This window comes from Sabethes cyaneus, chromosome 3 (assembly GCF_943734655.1).
Source record: "Sabethes cyaneus chromosome 3, idSabCyanKW18_F2, whole genome shotgun sequence".
Classification (NCBI taxonomy): domain Eukaryota; kingdom Metazoa; phylum Arthropoda; class Insecta; order Diptera; family Culicidae; genus Sabethes; species Sabethes cyaneus.
This window is the reverse complement of record NC_071355.1, coordinates 209454894-209480481: the sequence shown is the minus strand read 5'-3', so window position 1 is coordinate 209480481 and position 25588 is coordinate 209454894. Positions and strand designations below refer to the sequence as shown.

At 41.3% G+C, this 25588-nt stretch overlaps 4 protein-coding genes across 5 annotated transcripts in view; 1 reads left to right on the top strand and 3 right to left on the bottom strand.

Annotated features, from left to right (window-relative positions):
* Positions 1 to 5925: 5925 nt before the first annotated feature.
* Positions 5926 to 7313, bottom strand: LOC128742916 (MOB kinase activator-like 3). The gene is made up of 3 exons (XM_053839412.1): positions 6954 to 7313; positions 6399 to 6893; positions 5926 to 6332 (listed from the first exon to the last, which is right to left on the bottom strand). Exons 1-3 carry the CDS (start codon positions 7071 to 7073, stop codon positions 6213 to 6215), a joined length of 735 nt encoding a protein of 244 aa, XP_053695387.1. The 5' UTR covers positions 7074 to 7313; the 3' UTR covers positions 5926 to 6212.
* Positions 7314 to 9750: 2437 nt separating this feature from the next.
* LOC128742677 (SET and MYND domain-containing protein 4) lies at positions 9751 to 13409 on the bottom strand. Its single transcript, XM_053839112.1, has 8 exons — positions 13228 to 13409; positions 12510 to 12928; positions 12354 to 12447; positions 12124 to 12300; positions 11730 to 12057; positions 11159 to 11671; positions 10931 to 11099; positions 9751 to 10863 (listed from the first exon to the last, which is right to left on the bottom strand). The coding sequence occupies exons 1-8, from the start codon at positions 13350 to 13352 to the stop codon at positions 10463 to 10465; spliced, it is 2226 nt and encodes a 741-aa protein (XP_053695087.1). The 5' UTR covers positions 13353 to 13409; the 3' UTR covers positions 9751 to 10462.
* A 1589-nt stretch (positions 13410 to 14998) lies between these two features.
* Positions 14999 to 16242, top strand: LOC128743075 (protein cornichon). Its single transcript, XM_053839593.1, has 5 exons — positions 14999 to 15108; positions 15184 to 15366; positions 15430 to 15542; positions 15625 to 15768; positions 15827 to 16242. Exons 2-5 carry the CDS (start codon positions 15217 to 15219, stop codon positions 15852 to 15854), a joined length of 435 nt encoding a protein of 144 aa, XP_053695568.1. The 5' UTR covers positions 14999 to 15108; positions 15184 to 15216; the 3' UTR covers positions 15855 to 16242.
* A 5965-nt stretch (positions 16243 to 22207) lies between these two features.
* LOC128744616 (protein held out wings) overlaps positions 22208 to 25588 on the bottom strand; it is a 52267-nt gene continuing 48886 nt past the window's right edge. For both annotated transcript variants that reach the window (XR_008412399.1, XR_008412400.1), the window contains exon 4: positions 22208 to 23542. The gene's annotated coding sequence lies outside the window, so the exon portion shown is untranslated. The remainder of the gene's footprint in view (positions 23543 to 25588) is intronic.

Genomic DNA, 25588 nt, shown 5'->3' with positions numbered 1-25588 from the left:
TAACAGCTCTCCGGATCCACATCCTGGCATTGACAAAAAATCAATTTGCAGCATTTGCCAAGGACCATCAGGCAAAATGCGATTGGTTAGAGGTAGTGGTGGATTTTTTCTTGAAATAACCAAACAAGCTTCACAATCTTTGACATGTGCCTCCACTTCCTTACTCATACACGGCCACCAGAAGTATTCCCTCATAATGCGTTTCATAGCCGCAATTCCAATGTGGCCTTCATGAGCCTCAGCTATAGCCTTTTTACGAAGCGTACTAGGCAACACGATCCTATCGTCCTTGAAAATCATCGACCCCACCGAACGAAGGGACTTTGATTCGGCTTCATATCTTTTCAGGTTCTCCGGCCAACATCCGGACTTGATGGCCATTTTTAGCACTAAGAACTCACTGTCACTTTCCGATGCTAATTCTATATTGTCCCAAGTGATATTCATTAGACCACAATCAAGAGCGTAGAGCATGTGCTTATCACTGTCCTCGTCAAAGGGTGCATCTTGACGAGTTTGTGCAATTAGACGAGAGAGAGCATCAGCGACATTAAGGTGCCCTGGTACACGCTTAACAACGAAATCGAACGCTTGTAGCCTAAGAGCCCATGACTCAGCTCGCGAAACTGCGCGTTTACCGGTTCTATGTCCGTTGCCAAAAATGAACTCATTTGCTTCAGAATCTGTTCTGATAGGAAACGATTTACCGGTCAAGTAGAACGCGAATCTTTCTACCCCCCAAACAATTGCTAACGCCTCCTTCTGGGTCTGTGGGTACTTCTTTTCTGTTTCAGTCAGAGCCTTTGAAGCGCAGGAAATGATCCTGGGCGTTCTGTTCCTATCGTATTGGACCAAAACTCCTCCAAGACCAATCGGGGATGCATCAACGTACAATTCGGTCTCATCCTCGTAGTTAAAGTACCCTAACGTTGAAATAGTTTTCAGCGCTTCATGCTTGAGAAACAGAAATTCGTCCTCTTCTGCACTTGACCAGTAAAAAACGTCGGATTTTGCTAGGTCTCTCAAACATTTTGTTCTATCTGCCCTTTTAAAAATAAACCGCTCGGAAAAATTCATTAGACCCAAAAAACTTTTTACTTCCAATATGGTTTCTGGTGTACGAAAATCTTGTATTGCTTTCAGCTTCTCATCTTCCACTCGCAACCCTTCATGGGACACGGAGAATCCCAGAAATTTAACTTTTTGCTGTCCCATTACGCACTTAGCCATATTTATTTTCACGTTATGCTCATTCAAGCGCCGCAATACGGCATTTAAGTTTTTATCGTGCTCCTCTTTGGTCTTTCCGTGCACCAGAATATCGTCCAAGTAGTTGCGGACCCCTTGACATCCTTTCAGAACTGTCGTCTGAAGCATCTCCTGAAAGATATCAGGAGCGTTACAGAGTCCGAAGGGTAAACGCTTGAACCGGTATGTTGAGTTGCCCCCAAAAAAATTTGTTAAATGCCGAGATTCCTCAGCAATCTCCACATGGAAGAAGGCACTCGTTAGGTCAATGGTGGAAAACCACTTTGAATCGTGAAGTTCTGCCAAAATTTCCTCCAAGGTCGGCATCCGGAACGGTGTCCGCAAGATACTTTTGTTCGGCCCTCTTAGGTCCACGACCAGCCGGATATCATCCTTACCTTTGGGCACAACGAGCAAGGAGGAGCAAAATGACCTATCCATAGATTCGGTGACCTTTTCTATGATTCCAGAAGCTAAAAGATCCCCCAATCTACGCTCAACCTCTTCTCTAAACGGTAGTGGAATATTTGTAAAAATATTGCGGGAAGCTGGTTTGCTTTTATCGTACACCAATACTACCGGTGGTGCTTTAAATTTGGGGAACTCTTCGGTTTTCATTACTGCACATATTTCGCCCGAAATGCTGTTGAAGGCCGATGTCTTTTGCTCAACAGGCACTTTAAGCCCAATTTGCAGAACGCTGTATCGGAGAGCTGTGCTCTTACCTAACAGTGATCTAGCGTTTTTGATCACGTAAAACTTTTCGAAAAAACATGGTCGACTTTCGGATATAAACAGCTCGGCTACGAACGTGCCTGTAACTGCGATTTCACCAGAGGATGCATATGCTCGGAGAGGTTTGTCAGTCCCTTTTGTTATACATAATAACTGTTCTTTCGAATGGACGTTACTCGTTAGTGAATTGAAGACGACTTCATCAATCGTATTAACTTCCGCACCGGAGTCAATCAAAAATACAATGGGCATATCTGCAATGTAAGCTGTTATGGTTCCTTCTTGGTTCTCTGAATTGTAACATCCATAAACCGGAATAGCATCCTGGCACACGTTCTGCAAAAAATCAGTAATCTTGTTAATAAAAGCCATTTTATTTCATATGCCCTTATTAATATCACCGCTTCGCAATTACCGTAACTTTTGCCTCGCCTTTGCTTTCTACATGTTTGTTACTTTCAATGACACCAAGAGAACCGTTTAGATTACGATATTGCCATTCGTAAGCTTTTTTATACATATATTTTTGCGTGAAGCGACAACAGTAATAAGGGCTACTATTAAGCTTGGTATTGACTGATATTTTACGTAACTCACAGGTTAAAGCAAAACTTTTCCTGTAACCTTTTTTGATTCAGTGGATTACGGATCAAAATAAAATCATTAAAATTTAACCATGTTCTTTATTTGAGCACAACTTATGTTGGCAAGATATTACTTATATGAACTTATCAAATCGTCAAATACTTATATGAACTTATCAAATAATCAAATCGTATCAACACCTTGCCTTATCAATATTTAAGATGAAAGATCACTTACTACATTATGTTTATCTGCCTCATCTTCTTTCACTACTAGCGCAATTTTATTTTTACTTGAACCCTCCTCATCGTCACTTGTCCTACGTTTCATCGGAGCCGAGACTTTCCGACAAGCACGTTCAATATGGCCGAGAACTTGGCAGTTGTGGCAAATTTTCCTTATCGCGTGGCAGTCCGTTGGCGAGTGGAAACGACTTGTACATCTCCAGCATTGAGTTGCCCTGACTCCTATTTTAGCATCGGCACGACGCCCGTAATTAACTGCTTCTTTGTATTCCTGCCAGTTTCCTCGGCCCTGTCTATTGCTTCGATCCTGTGTTCCGTTCGATGCTCTAGTAGAGTAGTTCGCACGATTGCTTGACTGTCTGTGAGTAACAGCAGCCACTAGCACTTCAGTCGTCGGGTGGGCTTTTGCAAAAATTGCTTCATTTATCTTATCTAACTCGTACCCGCGAACCTTGTCGATTAATCCGGCTAACGTTCCACCTTTCCCAAGCAGCTTACGCCCGGCTTCACGCACTTTGACGTTTGATGCGTGCACCTGAATAATATCAGCCACACTTTCGACTAGTTTATTATCGTCGTAGTCGCATAGCTTGGCAGCAGCAATCACTCTTCTAATATACTTCACATCTGGTTCGCCGTGAACCTGAACCACAGCTTTTAATTTCTGGCGCTGCATTTGATAGTACTCGCGAGATCCAAAGAAAACTGTCAAACGTTTTATTGCATTTGAATACGGAGCGATCACTGCATCTGGTGTAGATTCATGCGGTGTGCTATCAAGAACCTCCCGCAATTTCAATCCGGCCTTCACTTTCAGAACATTCATCTTAGTTGTTTCATCAGTGACTCCGATAAGGTTCATGGAAGCTTCGAATAATTCCTTCCAAATCTCGAACGACTTCCGATCAATTTCTTCCTCGTTTTCAGCGGGCTTACATTCGGGTATATTTAGTGTCGCCATCGACAAGGTGTTCATAGATGTCATAAGAAGTGAGTTGCTATCATTTCCAAGTGGTCTCTCATACATTGTCGAATGTCCTGGCATATCATTAACATTCTGTCCACTTTCCATTAGTGAAATCGATTCACGAAGTAGCTTGTTGTCGGCTCTAGCATGTTTCAACTTTTGGGCGATAGTCGAGTTTCGTTTAATCTCAGCATTTAGGGCTTTTTCCAAATCTTTTTTTGTTGCACGATTCGATTTCCTGTAAAGATTGTACATGCAGTTTATTAATTGTATGCCTACGGTTCTCTACAGCACAAACGAATACAATGCATTTTGAATATAAGGTTTTTGAAGCCCTACATATATCAAAATCAAAATAAATCAAAAGGTCACCCGCAAGTCCTTTTCGATTTTGACCATTCCCCATACACGCACAAGTGTATCGAAATTATTCACGCACACAAGCGCTCTCCTCCACTCCCTCACAGGGGTATTATGTTGACACGCACACCAGCGAGTTCAACATTTAGACGCTCAAAAGCATTCTTCCAGTGTCCTTCCCAGAGGAGTTATGTATCATGTTGACACGCACACCAGCGAGTTCAACTTTTAGACGCTCAAAAGCATTCTTCCAGTGTCCTTCCCAGAGGAGCACTTTTTGCCGATCCTTTCCTGGATCGCCGTAAGCACGCAAGCGTTTTATTTAAAATCACATTATGTTTGCGAAAACGGGCACCTGTCCACGGCGCCCTATTACGCCACTGATTTTGAAGTATACTTACTTTTTGGGAGCGCGTTTTGCGCCAATGTCGTGTCCTCGGTCATTACCGTCCATTTTTATCCGTTCCTAAATCCGCTCTTTTCACTTGCGCAACTGTCCAAAAACTGACTCGTTTACTTTCCGAGCAATTTAATTAACCCCCGTTCTGTCGAAAGAGAATTCCACCACACGCACACATTCATCGCCACTTCGTTTGAGTTGATTGCGATTTCGATCTCACTCAAAGCAACCGGGTTTTCTTCTCTTTTGTTCTCTGCGAGGGATTTTCAAACAGACCGCAACCGAAGACGAACACACACACACATTAGCGATCATTCTTTACAATTCTAGTACGATTTGCGAAGCAGCTCATATGTTATACATACCGATACCAACTCATGCATTCGAACTATCGCAAAAGGCATAGCATAAGTACACACTGAAATAAATGTTCGCAATAAATCAGTAATTCATAGATAGTTATAAACAGTCAATTTTTTAGATTTATTTCTCTCATCTGTCATACTCCCTACACTGACAATGCTTATTTGCAGCTAGTTACCAACAAGAAGAATTTAAAGAGAATTGTGGATGCCAATTTACAACAGTTATGCAGTCAAAAAGCTGATAAACAACAACCTGCAGTATAAAATGCCAGGGATGCTAATAAACGACTGATTTACTGCTTATTTTAATGCTTATTGGTTACCTGGGAAGTAAATAAGAATATGAGTCCAATTTTAGTGCTGACTTCTCAATATATTAACGTTCTTGCGCTTATTTCTAAGGCATCCAACAAATCAAAAATATTTCATTGATTAAATTAAGCATTACTTAGTACCGTGGGCCCCCGTTCGTTTGATCATTTTTAATCTGAACACTTTTTAATTTGAACCCCGCTGGTTTGCACGACGTGCAAATTAAAAATGGTTCAAATATCATTCTCAACATGACATCATTTGTTTATGAAGACAATGCACATAAACACGATTTGTTTGTACTGACCTAGTGTATTTAATCGGTTTCACATTTCGTTTTCCTAACGATTAAGATAGAAATTCGATCGGAAAATGCAATATTCGCACTTGCAACTGCCAACTAAAACAAACCACCAAAACAATAACAAAGAGTAGGGCGGCCAGTTCACACAGGTTTCAGCATATTTCGGGTTACCAGTTGTTCAAATTAAAAAGTAACCCCGTTAGTTTGCATGAGGAATCGTTCAAACGAACGGGGGTCCACTGTAATCTGGTTCTTATTGGGATAATTTTTCAAACACGGACGATAAAATTGAGAATAGAATTTCTAGGCGAGCTGGGTGTATTATTTCACAAAAAACAATCCTTTAAAACTTAAAAATTACAAGACACCATAGCAAAATTGAAACAGCAAAAAATATTATTTGTCATGCGCAAGTCTCATTTTATTACATTTCATCCTCAACTATCAACAACCTATATTACAGTTCAGAATTGATGTTCGTAGTTTTCTCAAGAATAAGTCATCTGTCTCCAAGAAATTAAAACATAAAAGAAGCGACAAAACCGTTCGAATTTACGCTCACTGTTTCAATATTTGAATAAACCCCTTGAATTTGACTATGGCTAGAAAAGCAATTTTAAGGCGAATAGAATGAGCATATCATCGCTTCTTTAATATTTCAGCTTCTTCGGTTATAGCCCACACTATCAGCTCAATCCTTACACATTTGCGCTGTCATCGCGGCTAGTGGTTCCAATTCTTTGGCTGACATCAGATCGAATTCTTGAATAAAATAATAGAAATGCTTATAGCACGTGTTGACATGAGCCTCCTACAAGAGCCAAACAAACATTAACTGGTATAAGATGTCACCAAGGTTAACAACTCTTCCACTTACCGCTCCAATACTGACGATTCGATCGAAATGATGAATGTAAACATGCACAAAAACTCGAAATAGTCTAGCCAATATTTTCTTGCACAAAGTGGGAAAAGTTTTCGGAAATGGCACGTCGGTTGACACAGGGAAAAGTGATTCATTGTTGATTTGATTTTCCACCCAATCCATCAGTAATTCAATATACCGTGGAGCGGGTAATTGTACTGGTTTTTTGAAAATCTCGCCGTCAGCCCAGAGATATTCGTACTTGGATCCACCGCTCATTGTGGGACAGGTAGTTACGTTGCAGTACTCCGATATTGTACCATAAATTAAATTAATTCTATTGAAAAAATCCACGACATGTACCGCAAGCCAATCGTTCATATTTTCCCCCGCAGGTAGCCTGACCACTTCCCTCAGGTTGATCCCTGATTGCAGACTAGCATGAGCTTGCTTATGAAGCGAATAACGTATAGTTCCTTGCGTAAACTTTTTCTTGGGACGAAAAGTCTGCAGAAAAAATCAATACAAATCAAAACCAAGTTTTTAAGCTTCGAAATTACAGTATACCTTCTCCCGCTGAAAAAACTCCAGAAAACCATTCAACGCCATTATCTTTGGAATTTTCCTCTGCGAGGTAGCGATTTGCTTGAAGTGTGCAACTTCCTCCGCGTCATACATCCAGCTCATTCGGGCAGATCCTTATTTGGTTTTGGTTCCCATTTTTCACTGTTGCACAAAAACTGTATAGGCAGCTAGGGATACTGGCACACTTTTTTCCCCTTTTTTGCACGATAAGCGGAAATTATCCCTTTATAGAAATGCTTATCGTAGATTATGTCGCACCGGTCACCTTCGTTTTATTTGCGCGAAGAAGCCTTACCAGGTAAAAATGCAAATTCGAAAAGTAAACAATGAAAAATTATATCTACGATGCTTTTTACACTCTACGACAAAAGAAACTGCGGAGAAAACGTAAAATGTCAAACTAATGGCGTCCATAAAAGGAATGGTGAGTAAAGAAAAGTTGCGTGCAAGATTGCACTCCATTCGCATAGGAATGAAAATAAAGAAAATAATAAGCATTTGAAATATTTCACGTTCTATCTTTGAAACTGGTCATGAGGCCATGAGTTGATGAGAATGTAATTTTTGAATACGAATAAACAAATCAAATAGAATGGGGGTAAGAACTTGGGTATTCAGCTCTTGCACAATATTTAATTAGTTCGTCAAGTACGTAATGGATCTAATCCGCGAATCGACCCAAGCTAAAATGAGAACCAATTAACCGGATTCGAACCCAGGTTAAGAAGGTTGTAGTTTCCTTTTTACCCATGCCGCTGTTGTTCAAATGTTAGCCAATATCTGCGATCCACAGGGCCTGAGGAAAAAGTTAGGTTCGAATCCGTTTATAATTGGCCCTTATTATAGCTTGGTTCGATTCGCGGATACCGCAACTTGGGTAAAGAGAAACGTTATACAAACTTAGTAGACGTAACGTCTTGTACCCCCTGAATACCAGAAACATTCTTCTTCAGTTCTCTCCGATGTTTGCAAGAAACTACTATTATAAGAAAAATATAGTAAAGCACTCCTCCACTCCTCCGGCAGCTGTTCTGCTTCTCATATAATGACTATCAGTCGGTGCAGCCAGCTAGCTAGTAGTTCTTGAGCCACTTGTTTCTGTCGATCGCATATCTTCATCATCCACCGTATCGTTCCACCGTCATTCTTCTTGTTTTCTAAAATCATCTGGGACTCCTGATCGAATCAGTCATTACATCGACTTCTCTCAACTATCCTAATAGAACCTTCCGTTGCGCTGTTGCTGGCTGTAGTAAGGAAAGCTACCTAAATAAAGTTACAACAAAAATAAAAAAATGACTCGTAGCTTTCGGCAGCGACAAAAACTATGAAATAAGAACATGGAATAGATACTTGGCATCTGTTGGACTGTGACGATAGATCAACTTACTATTGGCGCCGGGTGGACCTAGGATCATGGAATCGTTGATCCATGATTCCTGGGTCATTGCAGCAAACAACTGCTCTTAGGTAAACCTCCGGCATAGAACACTAGACGCACCCTTGGCGTGGTGCAGGTTCACCTGGATGCAGCGAAAGCAACTCATTTTCTGGTAGGATTGTCGTTTCTTGCTCGATCTAATAATAGATCGCATTTTGACAGATGGATGCCAGCAGCGTTTTTGCTGAATTGAGCGACTGTCGCACTTGACGGTTGGCTGCTACTGGTAGGTGGTTACTGCCTACGCCTCTTACGAGGTTTTTGCGACGTCCTCCGAGTCGTCAGTGTTGCATTGTTTAAGAGGCGGCGGGACATTCTCGGAGGAAAGTTTCGCACATTCCGTCCTTAATGCTGAAGAATTGCATTGTCCAGGTGGTGGCTGGACACTCCAAGAAGAGTTCCGCCCATGCCGTCTTCGACTTTGCAGCAGAGGCTGTTACGTTCGGGTAAATCGGACATCTGCCAACTTGTAGTTTAGCATGAAGCCTAGCTCAGCGATCTGGCTAGCTGACTTTTAGTCAATCTCCATTACAAACATTGCAACGGCGTATCCGCCATGCTAGCAAAATTTTCTCGTCCGCGATGTCGACACTGTCCTGGAAATACCCTATAAAGGTATATGGGCTCTCAACAGGTCCTTCATATCCTAGACACGTAATTGTGCTCCTTCCCACGGAACGAGAGTGAATGTCATTGGTTCCAGCCATTTAACTGTGTTCTGGTTAGAGCAAGCCTGTAATTATTCTTGAATTGGCAGCTCCAGAACTTGGGCCTAATGTCTGGAATCTCCTGATCAGCTAGGTGATTCAGAAAAGCGGCGTGGACAGTCTGCAGCTGAACCGCAGTGAGCAGGGAAGCGAGATAATCAGCTGTGATTATGGCAGCGTTGAAAGTCTCCACTGTTTCCCTGTATGTGACAGGTGGTTTTGGTGCCAGAGGACCCGCGCATGTTAGTTTGCGTGGTCTCTTTTTAGTAGGATCTTTGTTGCTGATGTTTAGCGACGCTGTATCAGCCTATCACTGTCTCTTTTCTGCCGGATATTCTGCCATCGTCGTTGCGAGCTGGAGAGTCGTTTGACTACGTCATCAAAGGTCTCCGACTGCTGTGTAATCTTAGGTAGCATCCGCATACCCTGGTGGCCAGTTCAGGATCAGGGATGAAGCCGAGAAAAAGGTCAACTTGTAACTTGCGGCTTTAAATTTACCTTGATAAACGATCTTGTCTTCTTCAGAACCAAAAATTTGCTGATTTCGGCATGAAGTATTAAAATTGGAACATTAAAGGGTAAATTGCACATTTTTATTACTGGTTCGAAAGTTATTATCAAAGGTATTGTAAGGAACTGAACACTAGTATTATAGCCTTTTTTTGCCCTAGTATACTACCATTCTTTATTAAAAGAGTACGATTCTTTGGATAACGAGAGGGTTACCTTTAGGTTTATTTCGAGAAACACTGCAACGTAATGAAATGAAATAAAGTAGTTGTCTACTATTGATGGCAGCTAGTCATGGTATGGTTGTCTTTAGTACCTGTCGGTCATTTTTTGTTTGAAGCAGTCACGCTTTGTCATGCAAAATGGACAAACATATTTATGATATGTATTATATATATAGCATATAAAATAAAACAAGATATATTCCACTATATGCTACATAGGTAACAATGAACGGTTCCTATCATTATGCTAGCCTTAATAAGGTACATTAAGCCATTCAAGTATCTTAAGTCAAGCGTCCTTAGAAATAGTACACTATGATGAGCATTTTAATTCCTATTAGAAATATATTCGCTGTGCTTCGTTTTCAACATCGTGTATTGTTTGTAGCAAAACTAAGCTAATCAATCCGCTATTATACACGTAATACAATATTGAACTAAACACAAAAATTGATTTATTTTGCGTCGAGTAAATTTTTTGGCTTTTGTTTTCAACCTTAAAAATCGTGTGAAATGAAATCTACCATAACTGAAATATTTTTACATGATGCGCTAATGGTAGCCATTAAAAAATACATTTTCCACATAAAAGAAATACTAATTTTCAATTTAATGACTTATGTGAGTTTCCAAATACTGCAGAATCTTACCCTTAGTATTACTACCGAATATTTCGATAGCCTTTTTAAAATCATGCATAATTTCAGCCGATTCTGGATCCATAATGAACTCCCCTTCGCACTTGGATTCGATCACCAGTAGATCCATCAAGTAAAAACACCCCACAACATATTCGGGACTCATTTTACCGAAGCGATGCTCGCGGATGTGTATAAACTCTTGGGCTAGCTTTTTCAGCGCCTTCAAACATCTCTCGTCCAATCCAGAGAATGGCAGATATTGTATGAAAATCATGTGCGCAAGAGTTATCTTGGTTTCATGGTACTGAGACAGCACCAGTGCGCACTTGCTGTATGCATTCATTGCGTCCTCGAAGTCTTCGTAGCAACCTTAGGATTAAACATACAGATTGTTAGTGTCGAACGAAAATGTAAAATCTTTCATTTATGTGTTTACTTTCTTGCTCACTGGACATTCCACTGGCGATGAGCTGGAAGCAAGAACAGTCGATAATTCGCTTACACAAAGGACATTTGATGTCTTTTTCGAATGGATCAACATTTTGCTTGATCAAGAAATACTTCGAACATTTGGAAAACGGGCACTTGAATTGTTCATATTGCTCCTAAAAATATGGAATTTGATTACAAGTCTGGTTATGACCCCCCACATCTTTACACTTACGTAAGCATCATCTTTCCCCGAAGCACATCGAGTACACCTACATTCAAAGCAATACTGCTGTCGGAGCGCAGAAGTGCGTTCTGCTTTGTTCATCAGCCTACAATTTGGGCCATAACAATTGAATATCTCTCCGCCTGTTTTAATATCACGCGCTGAATAAACTGTTAGTGTACTTTTGCTGAAAGTATTTCGAATATTCGGTTCACATGAGTGATTGAACATGCTAACTTGCGGAAATATTCCCGTAAACACACGTGCGCTCTCATAATAACGGTGAAGAAATCCAGCTCGTATGTTGAAGCTATCAGCTTCCAAACAGTTATTTTCGGAAGCAATGCCTCCACGCAATTCGCTAACTGCATGTCCGTTACAGACTAATTGACCAATATGTCGAAAAATAACACTGGCAGCGTAGAGTATCCAATCATCCTTTGACATCATAGACGTTTTATCTCCTAGATTTTTGAAGAAATTCGTCGACTCGCTTAGATAAACCGCCAGCATGTAAGAAGTCTGCGATAAACGGTAACCAAAGATTAGATCAATTAAATTGAAATCTTTAGAAACATACCAACGAATACTGGATCACATCAGATAACGACATTCGCTCGAAATTAGTTACGAGCCTAAAAACCTTGCCGTACTGATAACTATCCCGCTGCTCTTCCGATATTTCTAAAAACTTGTTGAACAGCACATCGGGTGTACAGTCATCTATATTGCTTATTTTCTGCATACTACTCTCAAATCCATCCAGAAAACTTCGAACTCCCAGGTGGGCTATTCCGATAAGATACCATAGGTGTTTCATATACCCAGGACACTCATATTGATGCACAGGAACATGTTCTTCGCGGCAGGCTCGACTACAATAGCAGGCTCTTCCACAAGTAGAACATCTGAAATCATGAAAATGTATGAAATCGTTACGCTTCGTTGCTACCATTCACAGTGGTACGACTTACGGAAAAGGAATGACATTTACGTCACCACAATACTGACAATCAAAAGGGGGTAACTCTGAACGACCCCTTGGGTCGTACACGGGGACGAATGAAGCTGCCTTTTCCTGTACTATTGGCAAATCTTTGTTGATGTCTTCTTTCGCTACCATATACCTTCCAACTTCTTCGGATGATTTCCTGCAGAAGTTCTACTGAATTTAACAAACTCAATACGGTAACTTGACACTTACTCTTCAAGCTGTGGCAAGACGAGCTCCGTATCGACACTATCCTGTTGTATTTCTGTTATGGCAATCATTTCCGCAAGCTGTTGCAGTCTTTTATCTGGAAAATTTAGTAGTCTCATTAAAACACACCTGCAAGCATTCTGTTTCGGATAATCCTACATCTCTCCACCTCAAAGGGAGCCAACTCCTGTTCATCGGAAACCTTTCCAATTTCGTCCAGCGCCTTCTCCAGCCCATCACGGTCCCGAATATTCAGAGCACATTCTGCCTGCCGAAAGCGTATTCGCAGTTTATTTTCCTCCGGATAGGCACCCTCCAGCGCCAACTGACAATCTTCGTAGGCTTCCTTGAAACGCTTCAGACTCATCAACACCAGTGCCCGGTTCGCGTGCGCCATTGCAAGAGCGGCCGATCCCTGCGGAGCGGCAAAAATTGCCTTACTGTACGCCTCAAGCGCTACGTGCGGACTTTTTCGACCGCGGAAAATTTCATTTCCATTTTCCCGATACAGGTGTGACTTTTCCTCGTCATTCCCACGCACGGTCGGCAGTTTTTTCAACCAAGAACGACAAGCTTTCCTTAATCGCGATTCGAAAGAAAAATAGTTCCATAATGTTATCAAATAATTTTAATTTTATCTCAACTGCATTATTATCAAATTCTAAAATAGCCTGAGGAACCTGCAATGGTTATTCCAATTGAAGAATGTGGATGGACTAAGTTTAACTTGCATGGAACTTAAAATAGTTGTTTTTCACTTTATTGATTTCCCATTTGCCAAACGTAAGGTTATACTAAAGTGACCATTAACAACCGAATGTAAGCAACATTAAGGCAATTCGCGAAATCAGAACGGTACATCCCAGGATTAACTTACCTAACCTCGGGAATGGATTGCATTTTCCGCACAGTTTCCACTTCTCCTTGATATTTCTGGACAGTATTCGCAAGGTTGTACACACGGACGATTCGTGACACCATTAAATCCCAACCGTTTTCCATTTTTATAAGGTTTTTCACTTAAAACACCAACAGAGTACGCACGCAATGCAAAGACGAGGAAAGTGTTTTTTTTTCTTTTTGCTAGTTCAATCAAAACAAATGCAACGAAATTCATATTCACCATTTGACTGTCATTTCCAGGGATGCCAGGTAATTAAAAAGTGTTCATACAACAAGCAACACTGATAAAAATAGACCAAAATTACAAAAAATTAAAATTAAATTTTAAAATTTAATTAAATTACAAAATTTTAAAATTTTAAATTAAAAATTTATTGTCGAATTCGTTTATTCAATCCGGATTGGAACTGGATGAACTTCTTGTGTTCATTTGCTTCTATCTGACAGATAAAATTCATCCATCAGTTTCAACCTGGATTGAGTAAACAAATTCGACATTTAAGTTTTAATTTAAAATTTTAAAATTTTGTAATTTAATTTAATTTAAATTTTCGACATTAAAAATTTCGAAAAGATATTGCGGAGATTCCACTTTATAAACTTTCCCGCAAAAGTTATTTGCGTGGTTATTTTCTGCATCTCCCACACATGTTCGTAATTTAGCGATTTGAATCATCAGTTTCTCATTATTGCCTCTACATTGCCTTCCCACTGTTATATGCACATTGATTCTACGCTTGGCTTGGCCTATTAGACCGTATGAATAAAAGAGTTTGCTTTACTTCTTCCATTAGGTTTACACGCACACTTAAAAAATAGCACCGAGTTCGGCAACATTTTGCCGAAATCTCAACAGCTGAACGTTCGGTAAAAATATCGATGGTGTATCACAGAGAACAGACATCCAAGCGAAAGGTCCCCACTTGGATAAAACTTATGTCAAATTAGTTGGGAAACTTAGTGATGATGTCGCTATAGCAGCGGGGTGCTATCCGTATCTTAACGAACGGTGTTTGACAGTCCACTTAACGAAGGGCGCTATTTCAAAAAATGCAAGAAATAGCGCCCGTCTGACAGGTAGATTTGCTGCCAACCTTTGTCGAGATGTGCTGAGATGTTGGCAACAAAAACATGGCACCCATCGCAAGCCCCTGCGCTATAGGCGCATAAAATTCTACACTAAACTCATTACAGCTAGCTTCTGGCGCTAGCATAACGCTTATAGTCCACATATTGGCGCCAGAGGAGCCAAAGGTTGTCAGTGTGCAAATCAAAAGAATCATTTAGTTGGGAAACTATAGTGGTGGTGTCGCTAGCATATTAGGTGATTTTAATTTGAAATTTTATCCAAGAATTCCCGAAAATTTTGTTCCTGAATGAATGTCTGTTCTCTGTGGGTGTATATCGACGTTTACGGATCTTTAGTAACGTTTGGCAACTTAAAAAATTTTACCGAACGGTGGCTGTGGAGATTTCGGCAAAATTTTGGCGAGCTCGGTGCTTTTATTTAAGTGTGCGGGAAAAGTAAAGCAAAGTGTTTTATTCAAATCATCTCAAAGTTTTTACTGTTAAACCGATTAAACCACATTACACCTGGGATACGGTAGTGGACGGATCACATGCAAAACACTTTAAAGCAACGTGCAGATTTCTCTCCGTGTCCAGTGGAGCGGTGCTGTCGGAGCGAATAAGGTACCTTAGCAAATCTTTCTTTGCTTGAATCCGACTTTTGGGACATTTGATGATGTGACGCTCACCCTATTTCGCTGTCAAGCTTGTTATTGAAAGGAAGAGAGGAAAAGCATTAATTTTAGATTTTCCATTGCGAATGCGGCGTCAACGTAGGAAAAAATAAGTAAGAATTAACCAACTTAAATCCTAATTAGTACGAGTAACTTGAAATACACACCTCTATAAAATTTAATTTCAGGCTTAACGAAAACGGAACACCAACCCTAACAGAATGGGGGTCAATTTTTCGGCATTCAGCTATATTGTAGCGTTAATCATCGATGCATTTCTGATATTTTTCTCTATATTCCATGTGATTGCTTTTGATGAATTAAAAACGGACTACAAGAATCCCATCGACCAGTGCAACTCACTTAATCCGGTAAAGTAGTCTAGTGATTTTATTTAATTTGTCCTAAATCTAAATTAATCCTATTCTCATTAGTTGGTTTTACCGGAATACGCCATGCATGCTCTGTTCAATATACTGTTCCTGTTTGCCGGAGAATGGTTCGCGTTAATTGTAAATATGCCCCTTATCGCGTATAATATATGGAGGTAAGCCGAGCTTTGATTTGAAAATTAACAGTGTCATTATTGTAATATCAACCAATTTATTTGCATACCGCAATAATAACAGATACAAAAATCGTCCAGTCATGACCAGACCAGGTTTGTATGATCCAACGAGTATCATGAACGCAGATGTGCTAGCAAGGTGCCAACGGGAAGGCTGGATAAAATTGGCAGTTTATCTATTATCGTTCTTCTACTACCTTTATGGGTACGTAAGCGATTGAATATTCTTGTGTGCTTAATGAAATATTATGCCTTATTTTCAGTATGATCTATTCACTCATATCGACGTAAATAATCTTGGGTCATTTTTCGAACAACTACTCAACGAGTCAATCAAACTGTCTACTTTGAACTGCTAGGGAAAGCACAGTTAGCCTAAAACGATAAATTAAGCTGCACACACAAAACAACCGACCAACGATGGAACCTTGATTCTTCGAATCCATCCTAGTCTAGTTATTTAGTCTAAAGTACGAATAATGTTTCTTTACGTTCAGCTGGTAAAGTTGGCATCTATACTTTTATTTATCGCTTGATTCCATAATTTCACCATATCTTCGATTCATTTTGTTTTCGTGTGATAAGTTGTTCTCCGAAACCATACCATGGTTATGGGCATTGCCACAATTTATCTTTTAGTGGATTGTAAAATAAATGTCAAATAAAGCTGTAACTTATCATGGAATGATTTTCAGAGTGATGTCTTATTTTTCAACAGTAAATTTGTTTTCATCAAGAAAACGTCCAAAAGTCTTGTACTTTTTATTGTGATACAAGTTAGATGAAGCTAAAATACGACAATTACGATCGATGGTGAGCAGATGGACTGCTACTAACCCAGGGAGCCTTTCTACTACTTTGCAACCTTAAACTACTTCCACTTTGCTTGCATCCAGATTCACTGGGAAACTATCGATAAATTTTATATTATTTAAAATGTAATAAAACAATGTACATCCAACTGCTTCATCAAAACTGTACAAGTGACTGGGTAGTACATATTCTCAGGTACATATTATAGAAATTCTGGTTTACTTCCCACTTTTCAATCGAATTTTTTCTGCCAGCATTCAGCAACCAACTTGATCCTGTGTCCGGAGGCGAAGAACTGAAATTCCACAACAATGACAACTATGAAAATCGATCTTAAATTGAACGGGGGATTTCTCTAATATTCCCTGAATTCTCTCAAAATGTATGCTGAACGTGGAAAGCCTGCTTCTTGCAATATTGCGGTAATTGTGGTGTACCTCATAGAAGTAACCTGCGATCGCTGCTGTTTTCGCTGTAAACAAACAAGAATATGGTGGAAAAAGAGAAAGTGGTTCGCAGCTCTCTCTGTTTGGCTGTAACAAGTCCAGCTCTTAATCTCGTCATTTCATTTGGCATGTGGCATTTGGTTGACGGATTAGTCTATGGTCGCATCTGAGCTTGTGGGTTAACGAAATGTACAACTGCATAACGTTATAAGTCTGACAACCAGCGCCGTAGCATGCGGTTGGGCAGGCTGGCCCCCACCAAGGGCGCTAGAAACGGCCTATATTCAGTGAAGTATTAGAAATAACATATGCCATTAGCAATCGGACAGATTTTAGAGATTTTTCATGCCACGTTATCAGTTGATTTGCATGAAACAGCCATGACGAAAACAGTCAAACAGCTGCACTTGATGCTTTGTTCTTACTGCTCCACCCCGTATCGAAGAAGTAGGGCATAATAAAGTATAGTATACATGACTTTGTATCCGCTGAATAGAGCCAATTTGGCATTTACAACATCCTCTTCCACGAAAAAGCGGAAAGCGTTTAACGGAAGCCTGGTTAAGGATGCCCGACAGTGAATAGCCCGCTCGAGCGTTTGTTCCCATGTCAGGGGCGGTTCAAGATGTCTTGATGATTCCTTAACCAGGTGCGTGGTTGTACTCTAGGAAATTCGACTCGGAACATTCGGTATGGACAGAGGCAATGAAATAAGGACACTGAATGGAAGCTTCGTACCTGGAACTGCAGATCGTTCAATTTCGTGGGTGGCGATAGGGTCGTGCTCGATCAGTTAGAACCCCAATAGTTCGGTATCATACGACAGCTGTTCGCGCGGAATGTCAAATCAAATCAACGATATTTTTATCGATGGTCGATTCTCTAGTACATCACTATCATTATTCGCAGAATATTTGCACTTGAAACAATCGACGGTATATTCCTCGTGACAATACCGTCCCCCTGAGGTAAATATTCGGCAATTAGGCAACCTGCGAGCTGTCGAGAACTACGCGCGCGTGCTGGATGAAGCTCTACCTTCCTCTGTGGAGCTAGGTGCTTTGACCCTCGAAGACGGATAGAGTAGAATACGCTCAGCCGTCAATGCGGCCGCAACTGCGGGGCTACGAAAGAAACTTCGAGTGCATGAAATGATTGGTTTGACGAGGAATGCTAACAAGCGATGGAGTAAAAAAAAGGGCTTGAAAAAACATCTGAGCATTATTTCGACACGAGGGAAAACTTGGTCAAGTATCTACGAGGGCGCAAGTCGCGCCAGAAGGAGCACAAAGATCATGTCGAGCTAGAACAGCTATTCTGAGCTAATGACACGCAAGATCTATGGGAAGGTGAACCAATCTCCTAAAGAACACATAGCGATGTTAACCTAGGGCTGCCTCAAACAATAACAGCGTGTCGGCTCCCGATCTCGAAGATCGACTCCCGGCAGAACTCTACGAAAAAGGCAAGGAACCATCGCCAGCAATGGCTCTTCACTGAATAATTTCAAGAATTTGTGAGCAAGGGCTCCTCACGAATAAATGGAAGGTGTCGTCTGTCCCATCTACAAAAAGGGTGACCGGGTCGATTGCTGTAATTACAGTGGCATTACGCTCGTTGCCTAGATGATCTTCCAGATCTTATTACGTCGTCTATCCTCATTAGCAAGAGCATTCGTAGCGCAGTAGCAGGTGGGCTTTATTATAGGGGATGAAATTTTACACTCTCCAACACATCCTCCAGAGCTGTCGGGAGTACAATGTACCCACGCGTCAATTTTCGTGGATTTCAGGGCAGTATACGATAGTGTCGAGCGCGAATACCAAAGGCCATAATGCACGAGAACGGTTTTCTGGATAAGCTGACGTGACTGCTCACGTGCTGCTGACGTGCTGGTTTGACAATGAATGTAGGAGGGTGATGGATGAAGAGAAAGATTTTTTTTTGTTAAATTATAGTCACTTTAACAGCTTTGGTCATTCATGACTACTGCGGGGTTAGGATTTGAACCCGGGTCCTCGGCGTGAGAGACGTGAATGCTAACCACTATACCGGGAGTGACCCCGAAGAGAAAGATGCGCAGTGCCACACGTCAGAGCGTGGAAAGGCACAAACGAAAGAAGATGCTACAAAACCAAATCTCCCAAGCAACAATGTAAGTTTTATTGTATTCTTCATGACTAATTTTGGTCTTAAATGCCATCATAAGAGTGTAAAAACCCCAAAATGTTACTTGGGCTTCCAGAAGAAAAAGTGCTGAACAGAAGTTTTTTGGAGCGTCTGTTATCGCAGACTGTTCGAAAACAGATAGTGATGAAGCCGGCAAGTCGTAGGCGAAATACGTATCTGTCGTGAAGAAATATTCATAGCAGAATTAAATTGGATAAGTTTTCTTTTTATATAATATCAGAAAAAGTGCTACCTGGAAGAGTAGGAATATGCAGAGTTGGAGCGGCAGCATCGTTCTCAGGAAACGTGAAAGTTCTACCAGAAATTAAACGGATCCCGCAAAGACTTTGTGCCACGTGCCGAAATGTATCGGGATAAGAATGGCAGTATTCCTACGGACGATCGTGAGGGGTCCGATAAATGGAAGCAGAACTACGGCGAACGCCTGTATGGCGTCCAGGCGGCGAACCATGCCGACGGGGAACACAATTTCGACGGTGCAACAAACGAGGAAGAGATGCCAGCCCCAACGATAGGCAAAGTTAAGGAGGTCATCATGCAGCTAAAGAACAACAAATCAGCTGGAAAAGATGGCATCGGAGCGGAGCTTAATAAAATGGGACCAGAAAAGCTGACCGTTTGTATGCACCGGTTAATTGTTAGAACCAGGGATACGGAACAGCTACCGGAGGAGTGGAAAGATGGGGTTATCTGCCCGATCTACAAAAAGGGCGACAAGTTGGATTGTGAGAACTATCGAGCGATCCCCGTTCTCAATGCCCCCTATAAAGTGCTGTCCCAAATAATTTTGCGCCGACTATCACCCACTGCGTATAGATTTGTGGGAACTTATTAAGGCCGCTTCGTCGAAGGTCGGTCTACAACGGATCAAATATTTACATTGTGGCAGATCTTCCAAAAGGACCGCGAATACATAGTTTCCACGCACCATTTACTCGTTGACTTCAAACCCGCATATGATACCATCGACCGGAAAGAGTTATGGAAAATCAAGGAAGCTCGCCAAATCCCAGAAAAAATTGGGTTGAAGGTAAACTAAATACGTCTAAAACAAAGTACATGCTGGCCAGCGGAACCAAGGTCGACCGACGCCATTCGGGCAGTAGTATAATGATCCACGGCGAGGAATTTGACTAATCTCAAGTTTTTAGTCTTGACCTTGAAATGAGGTCATACATATATTAATATTTTTTTGAAACGATGGTTCTACAATTGATTAAGGGACGGTAGGGGAAAGAAATGAAAATTTTTTGGTGAAGGAGGGGAAGAGCGGAAAGGAGGGCGGGGGGTATTGGTAGCTATGCCTGACAAGTAGTCATTTTGACTCCTACCTTTTGTCCAATGCTGGAAGGTGCATGAGTCGAACCAAGCTGTAATCTGAGATTATAACCGGATTCGAACCCACAACACCCGCCAGGGCATACGGTTCGCTGGTACTTGTACCTTTGAACCATAGAGGCGCTGGACAAAAGGAGACCGCAAAATCCACTTCTCAAGCATAGCGACGCGTTTGGTTGGGTTATCGACACATATTGTGCCGCTTCCTGCATCAATTGCAGATTACCACCGAGCGAGAAGTTTTTAATCTAACTACTATTTTACTTTCAGGACGACGACACTATGCCGGCCCTTACGACTTGCAAGGTACTGCACGTGACGTTGTTCGTCTGTCAGCGTGTGTTAGCCGCGTTTCTCGGCGCGGGTTTTCGAGGGAAGGCCCCGTTCCTATGTAATAGACTAATCTCAAGTTTTTAGTCTTGACCTTGAAATGAGGTCATACATATATTAATATTTTTTTGAAACGATGGTTCTACAATTGATGAAGGGACGGTAGGGGAAAGAAATGAAAATTTTTTGGTGAAGGAGGGGAAGAGCGGAAAGGAAGGGAGAGGGTATTGGTAGCTATGTTTGACAAGTAGTCATTTTGACTCCTACCTTTTGTCCTACTTGTCAAGCATAGCTACCAATACCCCCCCCCCCCTCCTTTCCGCTCTTCCCCTCCTTCACCAAAAAATTTTCATTTCTTTCCCCTACCGTCCCTTCATCAATTGTAGAACCATCGTTTCAGAGGAATTTGAGGTAGTCGACGAATTTGTCTCCTTGGCATACTTAACAATGCTCGAGGAGCACCTGCGCTAAAGCTGGACAGATACGATGGACATGGCATGTTGCAAAAATGTCGGACAATTGCTCTGCAAAGATCGTGTTTGCCACAAATCCGGTAGGAACAAGACGATCAGGAGCGCAGCGAGCAAGATGGTTAGACTAGGTGGAGCGAGGTCTGGCGGAGAATACTCAGTGTCCGACGAATTGGATAGCGGTAGCCCACAACCGAGTTAATTAAAGAAACCTTGTTCAACGGGATTTGTCTTAGGACGGCAAGCCAACTAAATTAGTAAGAAAGTAGAACGGCTGAGGTAACTTACGACAGATTAAAAGACGGAGGCTAAGAGGATTGTACTATAAATCAATGCGTCGAAAACTAAGTACCTATATGGTAGAAAGTGGCTTCACTCTCCAGATAAATAATACCAGTAAGGAGATTCAGGAGAAGACGTATTCAAGCTGGATGTCGGGCCACGTTTCCCTCCGCGACACGCTTCGACCCTACTAGCACGGTTGTTACAGAGTAGCTGTGGTAACCGGATTATGACTAATTTCAGTCGTAATCCAGTTGCTTCAACTAAATAGACTTGAAGTGTGCTGCTTGGGGATGAACTTGTGTGTGTCGAGATGCTGAACGGATTGGCGACGAGTAGCACAGGACCGAGTACAGTGGAGAGGAATTATTGATACAGCAAGAGCCATCCGAGCTCAATGCAACTAGAAGTAAGAAATAAGGAATAATCAAAAAATAATGAGACAATTCTCGATATTCATACATGCTTTGGATAGGTCTGTTTTCTGAACCTTTTGACGTATAGAACTACGTCTTACAGGAAAGTAAGGGTGTAAAACCAAAATATAAAAAGTGAAAAAGGTACATAAAGTTTGAGAATCATGATTTTACACAGGCGGTCATATGTTCTGTAGTGAGCGGCTTTTCCAGTTCTGGACTTCTCTCAACTTTTCATTTCCATGTTTTATAACCTTTAAGGATCGTTTTCTTTCAAAGTAAGCGAATCAAATACGATAGATAAGATATTATTCCATACATAAATAGTTTTCTTACTTAATAATACTAAGAAAGCTGTCATTAAATACTAAACAATTTACAGTACATATATGAAAAGATGTTCGATACGGTTCATGTCCCTAGACATCTAAGTTTAATATAGACTAGTTTGCCACATTCTAACAAAGCAACTATGAAACATTATTCGAAATCTATAAACTAAAACGTCGTGGAAGTACCATGTCATCCCTTACTGGAGTATAAAACGTTCTCACCTCTGGTCTGTTTATTTCACATATTTTATAGTATACTAAATCTAAGAATGTATCTAACCTATAAGTGCGGTACAAAGAGAATAGTCCAACGATCTCAGATACTTGGTAACTGGTTTTGTGTAAACTGCAATTTTGGGTCGATTTCTTATGAATATAGGTAAACAACTGACTATAATTGCGTTTTAAAGTGCACCACCACCACCACCATCACCACCTCATCCACCCTTGTCAGCCAGCGGGGTACCTGGCATGATGGGCTACTTTCCCAGCATAATCCAGTGCGAATTCACACTACATCGCTCCGAAAGAATCGAACAACCGGACCGAGCACGACCGGCCGAATGCTGATGATGGCTAAGTTGCTTCGACGATCTTGATGCAGCCTTCACAACTACCCACTGCAGCAGCGCAATGCAATGCAATGCAATGCACCACTCTGAGTACGGTAAACTCGACGTATGTCATATTCCCAGCGCGTTGGTCGAAGAAGGTCAGTCATGTCGAGGAGTAGCTAGGGGAGGAGGGGCGATACGATATGGGCACTCTCTTTAGTCGCTTCGAAAGCACCTTGGACAGTTTTTAGCCGCTGCTGCTGCTGCTGTTGCTGTTGCTGTTGCTGTTGTTGCCAGTTTTAAACGCGGTACGTACTCCGCACAACTTTCTGGTTTTTATAACGGTTTGTATGGAATGTCTCCTCATCAATCCAAAACTGGTGTTTACGTTTATTTTTTCTACATCCACAAAGTTAATTCATGTTTTTGTAGCTTCTTTGTGTCTCGAATGTTTTTCTCTTCCCTTTTTTGCATTTCTCTTTATTGCTTTCTTTTGCGCGATCGGTGACGATCGGTTCGCGCACAGGCTCCTTTCTCTTTTCTGGCGCATTCGACTTAGCTGGACATTGTGTTTTTTTCTTTTTTGTTATTTTTCACTCGCCGCTGCATTGTCTCACGAATATGTCTCTCGTTGAACGTGCTGCAATGAGATGTACTGCACCCGGAACAACGGTTCGAAATATGTTGCGAATTGGAAATATACGAGTGTCGCTGCGCATCCGGATGCAACCGGTTTTCTTGGTAACGACCATTGACGACGACGACGACGACGGTTCGGCTATATGGCGCAGTTTCTGGGTGTGCTAATCTGAAAGTTAAACGGAAGAAAGGCAACATTAGCATAGTATCTTAGACATTCAACGAAACGGTTGCATATGGAGAGGGAGAAAATCGAACCAATTCGGTAGGTATGCCCATACTTTGACGTCAAATGCAAAAATGCCGTTTGGTTGTGCGGCATTAACTCCTTAACGAATTAAAGTAATTTGTTGACCCTTAAATGTTAGGCAATTAATACAAGTTATTTCGAAAAAAAACATTAACTAAAATTTTTGTTGGATGCCGGCCTTGAACAGCATTGTTCATTTTATTTGACATATTTCACATTTCAATATAGCTTTAAGCATGTGCACCAAATAAATAAACAAAAATTCCCCACATTTACTATCCTTCGGTTCACTCACAACTATTTAACTTCGAAGATCTCTATCGGAATGGCCATTTAATGCTTCGCGTCGCAAAAGGTGCCGAGTTTACTACGAATCAAAGCAAATTTATGCATTCTTCACACTGATTGATTAAGTCTAATAATATACATTCAACCAACACATTAGCATCACACTGAACCTTTCTCACAAGAGGAGCAAAGGCCAGGAAGCAGTCGAGGATATTCATACTAAACACTTTCTCAAGCCAATCTTAAGTAAAATGCAATAAAATGTATGTGCTTTGCATCGAAGTCGGTTCGTATGGGTGTGTTTAATGTATTCAACAATTTATGCACAGCATTCGGAATCGGTTTCGCATTGCTCTTTCCATCCCAGATTTCCTTCGACCACCGATTTATTGTCGGTGTAATTTTCCTTCTTCCCATTACCCGCACACACCGCAGCAGTTCTTGGTTACCAACGCCGATCGCATCGGTACCGTGCCGGCCGCATGCTTCGGTCGAAACGCTGAAACACGTTTTTCCTGCTTTTCCGACGAGTTTGTATCAAGCGGTTCAATGTTTATCACAACGAACGAGCACTGAGCCGGGTACGGTATTCAAAGTGCAACTGTACTACTGCTGTTCTGTCCCATTATGTTTCGGCTGCAATTAAGTAAACGCTTAAAATATTCTAATCTAACCGTAAAATAGCAACTTGTGAAATTACTCTGGGTGGATGGTTTCCCCCCTTACAAATGGCCTGCTGCCGTGACGTGATTCGAATTCAGCTAGGGCCGCTAGTGCGCATGTCGACGCAACCTAACTTTGGATTGAAGTGCACCCCCGCGGCCTGGCATCCTGCTTCGGTCGGTACCGACCAACCACGGCCCGCCCGTCCGCTTGCAGTTTATGTTTATTCTCTTTTCCATTCGGTCGAGGCGCATTCCAGGGATATTTTTAAACTTTTCGTTCCCGCGACTGCACGGTTGGGTGTAGTTTTGTTCGTTAATTCTTCAGTGGATTTTTCAATGGTTTTTCTCTTTTCTTTAATTGGCAAGGATTGTTGGTAGTAAAAATCTGTTTTATATTTTCAACCAAAACGATAAACTATTGATTTAACGAGACTAGACATTTCAAAATGTAGCCAATTAATTTTGAAGCGCTTAGGTAATTCTGACAAAAGTAATGCAATAAACGTTTTTGCAAGTTCAGCGCTTCAAGTGGACGATTTTAAAACTTTAAAGTAATACAGTTATCTGAAAAATCCATCGTGTACGAGTAAGCCAGGAACACCGTATGGAGTAAATATATTCAACAAGTATGAACGACACTTAGAGAGCCGCTAGCCCAACATCGAAGCCCTGGAAACTGCTTAGGAAAGTCTACAGGACATTTTGGATAGTGATATGGCGAAAAGGTAGAATGCCGTTCGTAGTACAGCACGAAGAATTCGCTTCCCGGAAGGGTTTAAGTTCCACTCAGCCAGCAAGCAACCGAACCGGTTGCTTGAACGAGATAGTAGGACCGTGCTCGAAAGCTTGCGAGTAAGTGCTGACCAAATTCGACGACTGTGTCGGCTGGGTGTTGTCCTGCATAAGTCAGAGAATTCTAATAGCCCTCAGTCTTTTACTAAAAAGTACCGCACATCGATATAACAAGTGTTCAGAGTCATCTTTTTCTATGCCACAGAAAGTGACATAATTA

What these genes read in the sequence shown, in the direction of transcription:
- LOC128743075 (XM_053839593.1), top strand. Translation starts at nt 15,217, where the DNA reads ATGGGGGTCAATTTTTCGGCATTCAGCTATATTGTAGCGTTAATCATC. An exon ending in AGTGCAACTCACTTAATCCG is followed by an intron (nt 15,367 to 15,429) that starts GTAAAGTAGTCT and finishes TATTCTCATTAG; the next exon opens with TTGGTTTTACCGGAATACGC. An exon ending in ATCGCGTATAATATATGGAG is followed by an intron (nt 15,543 to 15,624) that starts GTAAGCCGAGCT and finishes CAATAATAACAG; the next exon opens with ATACAAAAATCGTCCAGTCA.
- LOC128742677 (XM_053839112.1), bottom strand. Translation starts at nt 13,352, where the DNA reads ATGGAAAACGGTTGGGATTTAATGGTGTCACGAATCGTCCGTGTGTAC. An exon ending in TCCCTTTGAGGTGGAGAGAT is followed by an intron (nt 12,448 to 12,509) that starts GTAGGATTATCC and finishes TAAATTTTCCAG; the next exon opens with ATAAAAGACTGCAACAGCTT. An exon ending in GTCTTGCCACAGCTTGAAGA is followed by an intron (nt 12,301 to 12,353) that starts GTAAGTGTCAAG and finishes GAACTTCTGCAG; the next exon opens with GAAATCATCCGAAGAAGTTG.
- LOC128742916 (XM_053839412.1), bottom strand. Translation starts at nt 7,073, where the DNA reads ATGAGCTGGATGTATGACGCGGAGGAAGTTGCACACTTCAAGCAAATC. An exon ending in AGTTTTTTCAGCGGGAGAAG is followed by an intron (nt 6,894 to 6,953) that starts GTATACTGTAAT and finishes TTTTTTCTGCAG; the next exon opens with ACTTTTCGTCCCAAGAAAAA. An exon ending in GAATCGTCAGTATTGGAGCG is followed by an intron (nt 6,333 to 6,398) that starts GTAAGTGGAAGA and finishes TGGCTCTTGTAG; the next exon opens with GAGGCTCATGTCAACACGTG.